At 43.5% G+C, this 16,699-nt stretch overlaps 1 protein-coding gene across 3 annotated transcripts in view; it reads right to left on the reverse strand.

The window, feature by feature from the left end:
- The window catches only part of DPYD (dihydropyrimidine dehydrogenase), a 503,241-nt gene that overhangs the window by 99,346 nt on the left and 387,196 nt on the right, over positions 1-16,699 (reverse strand). For all 3 annotated transcript variants that reach the window (XM_053391713.1, XM_053391712.1, XM_053391714.1), the window contains 2 exons: positions 5,527-5,647; positions 2,781-2,900 (listed from right to left, as the gene is read on the reverse strand). In XM_053391713.1, coding sequence (XP_053247688.1) covers positions 2,781-2,900; positions 5,527-5,647 — 241 coding nt within the window. The remainder of the gene's footprint in view (positions 1-2,780; positions 2,901-5,526; positions 5,648-16,699) is intronic.

The raw sequence follows: 16,699 nt of genomic DNA on the forward strand, positions 1-16,699 counted from the left end.
TTTGGAATTAGTTTACCCCTAACCTAAATTTTGATGTTTTTTAATGAAGTTAATAAAAATCTAGGATAACTTATTGGTCAGCTATCAACTTTTTCCTGAAAGCTACCATGCTTAAGAGCTGAATGAATGAGCTGACCCCTGCTTATCACTCTCCCATTCAGTGGTGTGTGGTCAGTGGACTGGGGGGGTCTAGGCTAGTCCCCTACAGGGGCAAAGGAAGGAGAACTGCCCCCCTGATACGGGATGTCGGGGGCGGGGCAAACCACCCGGCGTGCATGTGTGTGCACTTCTACATACCACACATGTGCATGTCGCTATGTACCGCGTATGCATGTGTGCTCAGTGGCGTAGCGTGGGGGTGCAGAGGGGGCCGGCCGCACCGGGCGCAACATCTGGGGGGCGCGCTCGCACTGGCAGCTCTCTGCCCCTACTAAAATCCACGGGTTAGGGGGCGCAAATTACTTGCCTTGCCCCGGGTGCTGACAACCCACGCTACGCCACTGTGTGTGCTGTATAGACAGTGGCGGGATACTCTGCTCATGACTGCAGCAGCAGCAGCAGCAGCAGGATCACACCGTCGTCTGTAAGGTGCTTGAGCGTCCGTAAGGCAGCGAAGGGTGCAGCTACGAGCAGAGGATCCTTCGCATATGGCTGCGGTGGAGCAATGGTGGCGGCTCGCGCCGCTGCGCCTGGGAAGGTGAGTCCCCTGTGGGGTGCCTTCTTGTCACCCCCTCAGATATGGCACCCAGGGCAGACTGCCACCCTGCCCCCTTCCTCCATCACTGGTCCCCTAAATGTTCACCTGGCACCTCCTTCCCAAAGCCCGGGAAGCTTCTGCTGGCTTAGGGAGGGAAGATCGATTCTCACGCACATGACATCAGGACGTCAAGATGTCATGAACGTGACGTCCCCCTGCCCATCGCCTTCGCAAGCTGTTGCCTCTGGCCCTAAACGTTCCCCTACGAAAAATTTCACCACACTGCTCCCATTGAGAACAATGGGACTTGAACCGCTTAAGCTTGGTTGCCCTGCTTAATCTCGCTCTCCCACTCTCCTCCCCTGAAAATGCTGGACATTTAAAGCCTCTTTAAGTTTAGCTTCGAAAATCTCTCACCCTTTTTCCACAGACCAGGAGGGTTCCAGTTGCGAGTGATATTCCCTTGCTCCCCAAAGAGGTGAATTTCCAACCATGAAAGCAGAGCTTTACTATGGAAATGGGGACAGGCTTGGAAAAGCGCAAGGAGTCCAGGTACTGCTGTAATCTGTACTATACACAGACTTAAAAATTTGTGCTGTGGAGGACACGCTTTTCATCATGCAGCAATTTTATAGTTTTATTGGTCTGACATTGCCATGAAGGAATTCAGAAATGGCAGCTTAAAATGAAAGAAAGGGAGGGGGGAATACCACCGAACGGCGTTACTTATATAAAATACTACTGCAATAGTTCTTTTATTAATTTTTAATGTGCAGCACCCTCTGTGACCTCTTTTATTCTTTCGCTGTCAACATGGCAGACTGGGAAAAAATTGAAGCGGGATAATAAAGCCTAGGAAGTCCTTAACCCCCAAGAGAATGCACGTGGGTTTCCTCTTCCTCTCCTGTCCGTCTGTCTGCGTCTCAGTCTCTTTGCGCACACTTGACGCACACAGAGATTAAACTGAATGGCTCTATTTTTGCCTCAAGCTAATGCCTTTCTTTACATTTCTATATTTACTTTAAATACTGCCTATTAAGCACAAAAGTGTATTTATCTGTGCAAGGCTATGGACCAATTTACTGCAGTAAACGATTTCCATACATTTATAAGTCAATTAAAACACACACACACACGACACACACACACGACACACTCAGCAAGATAATCGCCACAGGACAGCCTTCCTGTTTTTGACACACAATAGAACTACATGAAAGAAAGCTGTTTCCTTTTGTCTGTCCGGCCTGATTCAGCTGCATTTTGCTTGAACAGTGGGGCACCATTATGCGATGAATATTTACCACTGTTTATATCTCCAAGGAGACTAATCTCCATACCACTACAGTCCAGAAGCTCACGGCATTTTCTCGGCAGGACCAGGTTCATGTTGTCACAGCAACTGAGGGCACGGGGTCAAACAGATTAATCCATCAGTGAAAATAAAGCATGGCACGGGTGCACCACAACTCCCCCCACGCCTCCGACAGAGGGTTTAAAATCATGTTTTGTGCAGGCACCCACTGTAGTGTGTGTGTGTGTGTGTGTGTGTGTGTGTGTGTGTGTCACAAAGGAGTGAAGCAGAGAAAACATTAAATTGGGGAGTGTGGTTTCACATCCCTGGGGGAGCCACTTATGGAAACATGGCGGGAAGGTGGATTTTGAGAGGGAGACAGATGCCAAGTGCAGCACATAAAGAATTCCCACGATGCATTGGGAATGCTTGTATTTTCCTCTCGTGGTGCCCTTTGATTAGCCTCTGTCTAACATGTGGCCTGACAACTGTGACAGAATGAAAAATTCCAGGAAAACTGTGGGTCACGAGAGAAAAGAGATTTCCCCCTTCCTCGGGGTTGACCCTATCACTGCCTTTCGTTGCAGTGTTTCACCATTAAGGAAAGGGCAGCCCAAGAGTGTTCACACTCAATCTGCTCCATCTGTCATGACTATTAGGGAACACACTGGCCTGCAAAGAAGCATGGAGAACAGAGCAGGCACAATGCCCCTAGCCGTGCTGCAAGTACCGCCTGATCTTTCGCTGGCCCCAGAGGAGGCGTTTTCGTCGGGAAAGGGCAACACTTACCTGACACTCCGCCGTAGGTAGTCCTCTTCCCCAGCCCGACAGCTGGCCAAGGTGTGCCATCTGCTCTCAGTCCCATCAGCCCTGACACGGTGTTGGTGGCTGTAACACCATCTGCGCCACCTGAGGACAAATTTAGGGACAGACTTAATAAGCTGGAAAAGAGATGCTGGAAGTTATCCCACAGCGGTAGCGCAAGAAGACCATAAAGCCAAGTCAGCCTTTCTTTCTAGCCATAATCCACCCTTAACCAATTCGTTGTCCTCATATCATATTTTTTTTTAAATTACAAATTTAGAGTGCATTTCAAATACAGTGATACCTCTGGTTGTGAACGGGATCCGTTCCGGAGGCCCGTTCGCAACATGAAAAGCCCACAACCTGAAGTGCCATATCTAAGCAGGTGCGCGGTGCGATTTGGCACTTGTGCACATGCACGAAGCGTGATTTAGCGCTTCTGCGCATGTGCGAGCAGCAGAACCAGGAAGTAACCCTTTCCGGTACTTCAGGGTCAACGCAGGATGCAACCTGAAAAAACGTAACATGGAGCAAACGTAACATGAGGTATGACTGTATCCCAAGGATGTCACACAGAGTAATCTTTACAGCAGCTACTCTTGTCATGGAGCAGGGATGGCTTGCAGCTCCTGGCTAGCGGCTGTGGTCAGAGAAGGGCTGTGGCTCACTGGTAGACCATATGCAATGCAGAAAGTCCCAGGTCCATCCCCCAGCTTCTCTGGGTAGGACTGGGAAATAGCTCTGCCTGAAATTCTGGAGAGCTGCCCTCAGTCAGTGGAGAACTATTGAGCTAGATGGACCAAGGGTCTGACAAGGAAGGTTCATATATTCCTATGTCAAGCACACACTTGATAACAAACCCATGTTTATTTTGATGTAATGCTGGAAATAGTCCAGAGGGATGCAGCCGGGGAACTCTCTGTGCTCTGGCCTTCTCAAGTGGCCTTTCAGAGGCTGCACTATTGTCCGACTCCAATATAAATCAAGCCCCACCCCCCATGGAGAGATACCTACAAGGGGAATACATGTGAATTTTGTAAAATCTTTCTATGAGCAAATGATGAGTGCTTATGAAGAGTTGCAATAGGATTAACCAAAATAGCATGGTTTTACCTAATTGTTTTGACTGGCCATTCACACAAGGGCTTAACCTTTGACCACAGTTTACACATAGACAATCTGATGCATTTAAAGATATTTCATGTTTTCTGGATTCTATGCTTGAAATTGACTGCATGGCTGAATCTTCATCCAATCAAATGTTAGCCCCTACCCCCAGTGGCCAATTGCATAGGAGATGGAGGGAGGCATGCTGGGTGAGTGTTGAGGAAAGCTGTCCCACACCTCACCCTATGTAGAACAACTTACAATTATATTCTCCATCCACAAACACAATGATACTATCCTGGCCCTGGCTAAGTTCCTCTTGGAAGTAATAAGAAACAGAAACCTACACGCTCTTGATAAAACATAGCGACTTCACTGGAACCCTTTCCCTGTATTTCTGTTTTATTTTCCTTTTGACGATGTTTTTGTGGGTCTTTGGACTGAAATAAAGAATGTGTGTATATCCTCCATGCTGTCCCTTTGTTTAAGCAGGATAACGAAACCAATAAGAGCTAGCCTATTTAAGGACATAATATATTGTCTAAGAAACAATCTGATTATCATTTGCATCAAACAAGCAACAATTTACAATTTTGTATTTCCCTTGAATAAAACAACCATAAGCAAAGCAATCTGGATTTGTTTGGGGGTGGGTTTTTTTCCATGTCTCTCAAAAGGTTTAGTACATCAGCTTCTGTTCATGGGTTATATGCTAGCTGGATCTTCATGAAGTGGAGGAATGGAGTACCCTGTCTCTTAGCTGCTCCATGCCGGCATCTAGACTATGTGATTCTCCGCCCTCCCCCCTTTTAAGGAGAGAAAATAATTCTATGAGCCAGGAATACACATGATCAGGTATTAGCATGGGGTGTTTGGTTTATATGTGAGGGCATCTGCATGGCAGAGGAAAGCAGGTCCAGAATCAGGGATTGACATGATTAGACACCTGCTGAAGCCCACATCCCACTGAGGGCTCCACTATTGAGGTCCCCCTTCCAGATCGCCTTCTCTTCTTCCTCACCATCACCACCAGCTCTCCCCTTCTGGTCCAAATGGAGTAAAGCAAATGAACAGTGGTGGAAAATAAGGAGGAGGAGTTGCCACAACTCTTTGTTTGTACTCTGCCTGGCAAATGAGAGTAGGCGGCAGGAAGGGTGAGGAGGAGGAGCAGCATCTAGTGGCACAGGCAGTCAACCTGGTGCCCTCAAGATATTTTGGACTACAACTCTCACCAGCCCCAGCTAGCATGGCCAAATAGTCAGCAAAGCTGTGGGTTTAGGGAGTTGGAGAAAGTTGCACTAAGGGATTGAGACTTGCACAGAGAATAGGATGGACTGAGGGTGTATTGCCCCCCTCCCACCTCAACCCCCCCCCCAAAAAAAGACAGCCCCGGAGAAGAAAAGATGACACGGCCTCCTTCACCAGGTGAAGGCCCAGATAATGTATGAACCAGTGGCATCCCTTCACATAAGTTTCTCAGTGACATAAAAGGGCGGAAATGAAAATGGCAAATGTCTTGTGTCTCTTAGTAGATTTCTCTTGCTACAACGCCACTTACATGTCCTGATTAATCAAGCTGTGAGCTTATATGACAGGGAGATGCCAAAACATCTGAGCTTGTTACCTTCTTGGGAAGCCCTCGCAATGCTCACAATATCCGTGACATTTGGGGTCAGCTTGGCAAAGAAAGGAATCCGAACAGCTTGCCTCACCCAGCGACAGATGTTGCGCACCAGCTCTGGATCCTGTTCAAATAGGTCAGATAAATACAGTGCATAATTAAAAGTAATGTGATCAAAACTTTCCAACAATCTGCTGCACTGTGGCTTGCTGAAATGATACTTAAATGCTCTGCTTTGCCTCATTATCTTAAGCTGTATCTGCATTCCTTCTTCCCAGTCCAAGGCAGCAGGAAAAGAATGCCTGCCATATATCTGATACCTAAAAATAAAACTTAGGAGGTAGTCCCGTAGGTACGAGGGTCCTAGGCCGTATGACCGGATTTCATTTTATTAAAATGGCGTAATAAGTCGAGCAGCTTTAATTTAACCATATAAGATTGTATGTACGTAGGATTTAGCTGTTCCGCACTGAGGAATTATGATGAGCTGCACATATATCATAGAAAGGTTAAATGCCACAAATAGGAAGAGAACGTCTTTACCATGGCTGCACCATGGGTGAGCAATTCCACAGCAATGCACAAGGTTCCAAGCAGAATTAAACCTTAAGCACAGGCAAAAACATCTCATACCAAACTGAAACAAAAAGTCAAAGGCATTTCGCCTACTCAGACTATTTATATTTTGATTATTCTGTAGCCCAGAGCTAGCCAACTGATAGACCCTTGGTGGAGTTTGGACCCAAACATGACTATATCTATTTTTATCCGCCCTCCATGGGAGTTGCCATTTTTATTTGAAATGTTTCCCCACTTGAAATATACTCAGAGTTGAGTGTGGATTTCATGCTCTTTATTCAGCTCATAGTAGTGAGGAGGAATGGAAGTTCCCCCAAAATGTCTGCTTTATATACATTATTTACACAATGGGTCCCACGTGATTGGCTAATTCTGAGATTCTCCTGTAGGCCAATCAGGTTGTAGATTCACTCCCCCCTGGAGTTGGATTGGGTGGCTCCTGCGGACCAATCAGACTGCCGCATTCTGGATCCTATTGTTCTAGGACCAATCAAACTGCTGCAATTTGGATCCTATTCAACTCAGTACATAACACCACTGTTGCAATTTTAAGAAAACAAAGAAAAGTAACCAAGATGTATGAAATTCCACACTTGTGATTACACTTCAAAATTTTGTATGAAGCTGTATGCAACCTGTACATCTAACTTCTGTAGGGCAGGGATCAGGGATCTGTGGCTCTCTAGGGGATGTTGGACTTTAGCTCTCATTAGCCTGGCAAATGGACAGGGACAGTGGGAGTTGCAGTCCAATAGCATCTGCAGGGCGATAGGTTCCCCATTCCTGCTGTATGTAATGCTATTCCTAAGTACAGGTGATTTTGAACAGTGAGCCCCCTACTACTAACCAGAGCAGAACACGGAAATGCCGTTTACCTTCCCGCTGAAGCGGTACCTATTTATCTACTTGCACTTTGACGTGCTTTTGAACTGCTAGGTTGGCAGGGGCATGGACCGAGCAATGGGAGCTCAACCCATTGCTGGGATTCGAACCGCCGACCTTCTGATCAGCAAGTCCAAGGCTCTGTGGTTTAACCCACAGCGCCACCCGCGTCCTACCAGGGCCTAAATCCTGCCCTGGGCCTGCCACACAAGGCACTGCGTGGCTACAAGCTGCCACCTTGAATTTCCCACAATGCAGCATCCTGCGGCACTGTGAGAAGTCTAAAATTGTAGTCACCTGCCACTACCACTAGTGAAGTACATTTCTGCCCAGCCCCAACATAGAAGGGGTCCCATGAAGGGCACTTTCTTGCTGGGCTGTGAAAGCTCAGGCTACTCCTGTTTATTATGTAATTTGCCCAGCGGTCAGTTTGTGAGGGGGGGTGGGAAGACACCTCAGACCCAAGGACCCCGGTCTGGAGCATACAGTGGTCCTAGAGAACTATCCCGGAGGTAATCAAGGCCATTTGAGCCACAGGAGTCTCCAATAAACTAAACAACATGAGTTGACAAAGACGTATTAAGCCATCCCCCCCATACCTCCCTCCCGTAAATAGCTCCTAAGCACAGTTATTTTGGAGAGGTCAAATGGTTTTTCTGAACACTCATCTCCTCTGAAGAATGGTTCAGGATGACAAAAAGCTAAATGGGGAAGAAGAAAAAAATCAACTCGCTCTCTTTAAAGCTAGAAATAGAAATCTTCAAGCACTTACTGCCCTCGTGGGACAGCCATCTTTTAGAGGACAATCAGCTATCTGTTCTATTGATAATGGCTCTATAGTAGTAATGCTCTTTGATTCCAGAGCATGGAACAGTCTTTCACTTTATTACTCTGTAATAAGTTTCTCCCTCTTGTGACAGCTACCGATAATGCCTTTTGATACATTATGTTAAAATTGGCAACACCGATTTCGTGACTAATATGATCTTAATGAGTTAAAAAGTTCTGAGGAGAATGATAAATAATTTATCCCAAAACAAACCGTACGAGCGCGCCAGTCGTGTGTCAGCTAGATCATTTCCTATAATTATTTACATGTATTCCTTCCATGCTCTTTGCTGAAGTTAATTAAATTTGTCATAAAGAAAGAGGCCTGTGATGAAAGGGCGTATCATCACAAAAAAAACAGCTGATAACCAGATTTAGATATAGGTTGAATTTGCACACTAAGCCAAACCATGGCTTACTTAGTGTGAATGCGGAGGCTCTCAGGGCAGAGATTGCAGCCATTTTACTCCTTCTAGGTCTGTTTAGCTCAGTGTGGAGTGGCAGTCGAGTCAAGGTTTGGGTTGGTGTGTCTTCTGTTCATGCTTAAGCACTTTGCTCCTTAACCTTGGCTTTGGTGTCACACCGCCCTGAGCTAAAGGACGAGGGAAGAAAAAAATAGGTGTGAGCTCTTCTCTGGGATCCAGCAAGTTTGTGTAGTCTTGGTAAGCCGTACTTTTGGCTTGGCGTGCTGTGCAAACCTGGCCACTGCGATCCTAATCTGATAAAACCATCATTTGTCAGACCAAGAAAGACGTTTGTATTGAACAGATGTAACATTTTAAGTGCGGTGGAAATAGCTCAAATGAGCATATCTGTTTTCAGGGTAGTCAACGTATGTCAAACCACTTCCATCACATTTAAATGTTATGTCTGCGTCTTCAGCCTGAGGTAAGCATCACTATATTTAAACCACTGCTGGCTGACTTACAGTGCAGAGCGTTATCTTAAAATATTCTGATAATGGAGCATCCATAAATAATAATGTGTTCCATTGCTTGTCCTTACATGTGTCTTGGGTTATTGCTCAGCAATGCACCCTCCTCTTTATTGAATTAAGAGATTTCTTTGCTAAGGTTTCAATGGAGAACAGGAGAGCTGTGCTTTTGATTCTTGAGAACAGCCTGTGTGGTACCATTGTGAAGAGACACTGAAGACAGAGTAGTGTGGTAGATACAGGGGGGACGGTAGAGTGCTCGGCTTGCATTGTAGTAGTAGTAGTAGTAATATAATAATAATAATAATAATAATAATAATAATAATAATAATAATAATAATTATTTATGCATAACCCACCCAGCTGGCTGGGTTTTCCCAGCCACTCTGGGCGGCTTCCAATAGAATTAATGATGATGATGATGATGATGATGATAATAATAATAATAATAATAATAATAATAATAATAATAAAAAATTTTATTTATATTCCACCCTCCCCAGCCAAAGCCGGGCTCAGAGTGGCTAACAGTAAAATGATAAAACATTCTAAAATCATTGGTGATGATAATTGATGATGATGATGATGATGATGATGATAATGATAATGATAATGATAATGATAATAATAATAATAATAATAATAATAATGCAGTGATAAAACATCAGACATTAAAAACTTCCCTAAACAGGGCTGACCTTACAGCAGCCTTCCTCAACCTGTGGGTCCCCAGATGTTGTTGAACTGCAACTCCCATCACCCCTAGCTAGCAAGGCCAGAGCTCAGGAATGATGGGAGTTGTAGTCCAACAACATCTGGGGACCCACAGGTTGAGAAAGGCTGCCTTACAGGATTATTTTGAGGACAAAATGGGCCCAATCCTATAATAATATACTGGAGTTCTTGGAGGAACAGCGGGATAACAATAACAACAACAATAATTCAAGAGCATGGCTATCCATAGGGGCTCGTTTTCTATTTTACCCATTTCACAACAAAATGCTTGCTATGTGCAGTTATAATTCCCAGGAAATTTCTGGAAAAGGAAAGCGAGTGCTTCCCGCTTAGGAATAACAGTGGATATGAGCAGAGCTTAAAGAGGAGGATGTGTTATGCTTTTGATCCGCAGCTCCCGTTTAGCAAAACTTCAGGGGTATTTCCCTCCCCCCCCTCCGTTGTGTTTTGAATGCTTTAATAATTAATCGTAGGCATTCAAAGACACATGCCTTGTGCATCGACAGGGCCTAAGGTGTATTTACATGAACGGCGCCCCTCCCAGACTTAGGTCTGCACATTTCCAGCTAATAAAAATGGTGATCTCCCCTGCACATGCAGCTTTCATGAAATATTCATGAGAGCTGCACCGGCGTTTCGAAAGCAGCTGCATCCTTGCGACTTCCATTGCTCGCTTATGAATATCCTGATGGGACCCACTTTAGAAGAGAGGGAAGCTCCAGAAGGTACAAATCATACAGGCTTTCGTGATAATTTTCTCCAGCTTAGGCATTTTAACAATAATGGGGAGAATATCTGTATTATAAGCAAAGCAGCATGTGCCGTGCAAACATTATCTTTCTCTCTCTCTCCCGTCATCCTAACACACGGAAGCTTTGCGAAACAGAATCTGGAAGATGCAATATTGTTTATTTCCACCTGCCTAAAAGTGTCAGTGGTCTACCTGTTCAAAGGAGTCAGTGGTTCAAAGCTTTTATTATTATTATTTAAAGGATGTATTCCTAGGCCTCTTTGAAATTGCCAAAGTAGGTCTTTGCATTCAGGCATCCGTGTCCTAGAGACAGAGATGAATTAATTTGTCCATTTCAGCTTCTCTCAGTTTTTTCATTTCTCCAATTTTAAGTTGAGTTTTCCACATTTCCCATTCAGTTTGTGAATTTTATTTAAAGACTTCTTGAAAATACAACAGGATTGTAGCGTGAATTTCTTTTTTTATATCAATGTTCATATGCTATTTTGCCTTTCATACACATTTTTTGCAAGGCATTTTCCCACAACATAATGCATTTCTGCATATTATTTTCAATAACATATGCATTTTTATACACATTACTTGGCTGGATAACTGCATCGCAAAATACAGAGATGTACAAATTTCAAAGGGCAGCTGTGCTTTCTTTTTCCGTATGGTTTCGGAAAGTCCAAATTAGGTAGGTCCACCTTTAAATGTGAATCCAATCAAAATTCTCTCCCTATAAATGTGAAATCAATTAATTTTTTTCTCCCATCTCCACATGGTCGTTGAATTGCTGAAGTCGAAACAGAGTTAACATCACTGTAGCAGCATGAAGAAAGTTGCTCTACAGAAATAATACCTTGTACAAAGACAGAGTAAAGAATTTGCTGCCACTTTTTCTCACAACAAATGTTATCTACGCTACACTGATTTTTTTCTCATTCATATTCAGTTCCTTAGCAAGTGTCTCAAATTAGCCCTCGCACCTGAGATAGCAGATTTTCATCAGCTTGCAAAAATGTCAGTGATGACAGAAAATGGATGAAAATTGATTTGCTTTATCAAATACTGATTTATTTTATTTCTCTACTGCACAGGTTGCTGTTTAATGTAGCTAGGACTTTGTGGAGATTCCAGGTAACAACAACAACAACAACAACAACAACAACAACAACAATAATAATAATGCCAGAGTGAGTGGATGAATAGAGAGATACAGCTGAAAAAGTGTGCAGAGAATCTGCTCCTGTATACTTGTTGGAGAGCCTGGTTTACAGACCATAGCTCCCCAAGAGAGCATGCATCCTTCAGACATAATCCGCCCCCCCCCAAAAAAAATAGGGCGTTTATCAGGTCTGTACCAAGGCAACCATGGCTACCTGCTAACCATTGTTCATCATTCAAAGGCAGCAGTTTCCTTTGCTAAGAAAAAATCCCCATTAAGCACAACTAAACAATTCATAAGCACCAGCATTAGCCACAGTTAAGACTAATGGTGATTTCCCATAAACCAGAACTTGAAAACTGTAGCTAGAAGTGGATGTCCGATCTTTCATTAGCCCTCAGTAAACAATGAACATAAGTTAATGATATACTGTGCTTATAAGAGCATGGAAGCTACATCTTGATGTCACATTTACATGCCACAAAGGCACATGTGTGACTGAGCCTACCTACTCTGCTGTCCCCTATGGTCTGATTGCATTGGGTAGCTACATGAGACAGAGCCTTCTTAGGAGCAGCACCTAGATTGTGGAACTTTCACCTGGCTTCATCATTGCTGGTGTTCAACTGGCACATTAAGACCTCACAGAACACTTGGGACTGGAGGAACCAATTTCTGCTTCATGTCCTTATTCAACTTCTTGTTTTTAGATGGGTGGTCACAGGGCGAAAAGGGAGAAGACTAGGAGGAGGGGCTGTCAAAAACTGAAGAGGTAACACGGATTTGTGAGAAGGGAGAACCTGTGGCAGAGAGAAGCCCAGAAGCAGGAGCGTGGGGCGAGGGAGGCCCAGAGGCAGAGATGAGTCAGGCCGATGAAGAAGCAAGGATTTCTTCCCCTCATGCTGCAACAAACTCCTCTCCTCCCTTGTCTCACAGGACCAGGTGAGGCATGAAGCAGAACACACCAAGGCAGGCATGCCAGCATAGTCTCAGATTACTTGTGAAAAACCCTAGAGAAGAGGAGACTTAGGCAGCTGCGGGCAGGCAGTGACCTTCAGTCTCCACAACTGCATCATAGGCACAAGACCTACCAAGGAAGAGTTGCTGTGATCATTAGGCCTGAGCAGACTTTGTTTCCTTCACTTACTCTGTGTGATTTATTGCTGGCTGGCTGGCTTGCTGGCTCCTTGACAGGTCACATTTGGGCCCCAGACCTGAAGTCTGCCACCCCCCACTGCAGGGGCTAGAATGTCATCCTCTAACCAGGGAAGCCAGGATTGCTGTATTTTTCCATGTATAAGACGCCCCCATGTATAAGACGCCCCCTATTAGGGGGGGGGACTAAATTTAAAGAAAATGAGGGGAGATGGTCCAAAGTTGTTGAGTTTTTTTAGGGGGTTGGCAAAGTGGGCAGCTGCTCCCCCAAGCTACTGTGACAGGAAGCTCCCTAGCACTCATACCTCCTCCAGCTGCATGGGGGGGGGAGTTGCGCACCCCAGCTGCCGGTGTACAGTCCGTCCATCCCCCACTATCCATGTATAGGACGACCCCAGTTTTTTGACATGGTTTTTGAGTCAAAAAACCTTGTCTAATACACGGGAAACTACAGTAAAATCCTACCTCAAATCATGAAGTGATGACCTTGGGCCAGTCTCCATCTCTCACAGAACAGGTGTGAGGGTAAAATGGGAGGAGAGAACCTTTAACAATGCAATGAAAGCAAAATAAATAAGAAACAAATGCTTCCCTACAAGCAGGACCCTTTGTGTGGGTCTTTCCCAAGCAAGCTGCTTCGCAACCGAAGAGATGGTAGTAATCAGATGGGAACAATGCACTCAAGTCACCTCTGCCCACCTTGCCATGTTATTCATACACACAGCCTTGCATTGTGGGAATCACACTAATCAGAATTGGCTCTGACACTGCTAGGAGGATGTCTGATGTCTGATGAGGGTCTGAGCTGAATTGAAACAGGTTACAGTTTTACTAAAAGGGCTGCCCATCTGGAGTTTTACTGAGTTATCTAAGATGGTTTATATTCCTTAGTGTAAATCTCTGTGAAGTCAAGGCTTTAACATACAAAGACTGGTATTATGAAGACTGAAGATAGGAATGTAGCCTATAAAAGACCGTACCTTGGGGCACTCAAATTAAATTAAACAATGATCTTCTTTCTGCACAGAATACCTGCGTGACTAGTAGTGTAATACAAATCTCTCCTTTATCCAAAACTCAACGTTATGAGAGAGCCTTAGGCCTGTACTGCTGCTATAATATATAAAAATAAAAAGTTGAGGAAGCTTATGTGGAAGTTTTTTTTAACTGCTTGGTATGCAAAACTTATTAGCTGCAAAAAAGGGGGGGAAACAGATGGGCATTTGCATTTGCAAAATCAACAAATGCAAACCACCCCAAAATGGCTTTACTTAATCAGGTTAAAGGATCTTAATGTTTGGGGTTGAACAACAAACAAACAACACTATAATAATTACAGCATAATTTATGCCTTGCCATATTGAAAATATATCTTGCTTTGGTTATCTCTCTCTCTCTTTTTTTTCTTTCTAATGACTGTTTATTGTAATCATAATTTTAAATTTGTAACATAGTTCCAGTCCAGGGAAATAAGTGGATGACCCTGAGGGCCAGGAGAGATTTACTGTAGCACAGAAATCTGCTAATCTGGCTTCCAGTACCCCTATTACTTTAGCTTCCTGTACCAAAATGCATTTAGCTTATGGATGCTGTTATATTCTGCTAATCAGTTCAGAAGCAACTGGCAGCAGCAGAACCACTGTGGATTAGGCTACACGATTCTCAGAGAAGGAATCAGATGTTCAGCCCTTGTTTCCTCTCTCCCCTCCTATATCATCTTCATCTATTTAATGTAGTGCGTATTATTAGTAGCATTAGTATTATTCCACTGCCAGAGACCATAAAATGGTCTCATGGTGACTTACAGAGAAAATCTAAAACAAGGACAAGAAACACACTTATAGTACAATTAAAACACATAAACCAAATAAATGTGATCCCACATTCATCCCCCCTAAAAAACAATTGTTCACTAACTCCACACTCTATCAGTGATTCCCATTCCCCCCCACTCTGGGCCACACTTTCACAATAAAAAGTTGCTCGCCCCAAACCACATTTTTTATTGATCAGAAATACATTTGTGGGGGAAAACAACTCCCACCAGTGCTTGATTTATAACATAGAACACAAATACTTTATAATATGATCGTAGGACACCCAGAAAGTATAAAACAATGCAGCTATGTAAGAACATGGATCATTCCCAAAATAGAATTAGAAATGAACCTCTTACATATGTACCTTAAGAATGTAAACAAACTCAGTGAGAGATGTGAACTTGCTTTTGCTGGGTTATTTCATTTATATTAGGTTTAATGTGAGACAAACTAACTCTCATCTCCTCATCAACACAAAGAAGCCTTTGTCTTTTCTGATCTTTCATATTTGCGAGAGTTGAAGATCCCTGTATATGACAATATGTTGTGGAGATACTGTTTCTGGTTGTGTATATGTGTACGCTTCACAGACTCGTGTGTAAACCAATTGACAGAGTATAATCAAATGATGCAACCAGACCTATATCCCAAGGATAAAACTCCAGAGCATCCATTGTAAGACCACTGCTTTATAAGACACAACTTGCATCTAAGGAAACATCCCACCCCAGCCCCCGTTAACTTCCAACAAATGCCCCACAGAATTACACTATGTAGTTCTGGAAATAATGTTGATCTGACTGAAAAACATTCCATAGTTACTAGTTTTTGGAGGTTAACTGCATATTGAGTCTTTGAAAAACGTATTAATGTTTTATGGTTTTAGCAACAGGTGCGTTTCAGATTTATTGCACCTGTTCTGGAAAAGTTAAGCTGTTTTTTCAGTTAACATGTCTTGTGTGGATGACACTGGGAAAAGGAAGTGTTGCTAGCTCTTGCATCAAATGGTAAAACCAAGAAATGGGGCCACTGTGCATTTAAAAAGATATCTAATCAGAACTTTTTAGAAATTTATCAGCACAACATTTGAAAGACATGCCTCTTCAAACAACTCTGCAGCCACTCCAACCAGGAAAAGCTGAGAACCAAGCATGGAAAGTCAAGTAATATACAGGCCCTCCGAAACTTTTGAAAATAAGAGAAAAGCATAACTCTAATTGACCCCCCAAAGACATAGTTCTCTTAAACTACAGATAAGATGGAATAATAATAATAATAATGATAATAATAATAATAGGTCTTGATTGAACCACTTCACACTATCAACAGGAGCTCACATGACTGAAATTTAGGCTGCACTATGTAGTTTCCAAGTCACTGGAAATAATAGTTCCACTTTACTCTGCACTGCTCAAATGGGGAACAGTGTCCAGTTCTTGGCACCATCATTTAGGGAGGACATAGAAAATTGGAACGGGTTCAGAGAATGGAAATGAATATTATCAGCAGTATGGAAAATAAGTCCTACTAAAAAGTTGAAGGAAATAGGTTTATTAACCTCCAGAAGAGAAGACTGAGGCAAGGAGTTGAGAGAAGTAGAGAAGGGAACAAAGACCTGTTCTCCGCTGTCTCAGATGGCAGCACTGGATTTAATGGGCTTAAATTACAGGATAGTACATTTCAGCTGAATATCGGGGGGGGGGGCGCTCTGGACTCTACAGCTCTGTGATTCTGAACAGTTTGACAACATCCAGGATTTTAACTGAGGAGGCTGCACCAGCTACCAATTTGTTTTGGGGCTCAATTCAAAGTGCTGGTTTCAATTTATACAGCCTTATGTGGCTCAGGATCTCAGTACCTCAAGACCTGCTTCTCCCCACATCAACTAGCCTGGTCTCTTTGATCATCATCTGAGGCCCTTCTTCATATGTGCCCTCTATAGGAGGTTTAGAGAAGGGCCTTTCCAGTGGTGGCCCCTTACTTGTGGAATGCTCTCCCCAGGAAGGCATGGCTGGCACCATCTTTATCTATTTTCAGGTGCCACAAAGACTTTCCTCTTTACACAGGTTTTGACCTTTTAATCTGAAGAGTCACACTGTGGATTCTTTCAGTGGTGTAGGATCAGTAAGTCCTGAATTGTTTTATATCTTTAGCTGTGTTCTTAGATTTTTATTGGGTATTCTTAACTGGTTTCTTTTTTAAAAAAATAATTTTTATTAACCGACCAATCAAATCAAATCACATCACATAAATTCCGAATTACAAAGCTGAATTTTAAATTTTTTGTTGGGGGGACCCATATTTCAAGTTCCGAAGGGGATTCCAATCATCTTCTTGCTGCT

Source organism: Podarcis raffonei, chromosome 6 (assembly GCF_027172205.1).
Source record: "Podarcis raffonei isolate rPodRaf1 chromosome 6, rPodRaf1.pri, whole genome shotgun sequence".
In the NCBI taxonomy this organism is placed as follows: Eukaryota; Metazoa; Chordata; class Lepidosauria; order Squamata; family Lacertidae; genus Podarcis; species Podarcis raffonei.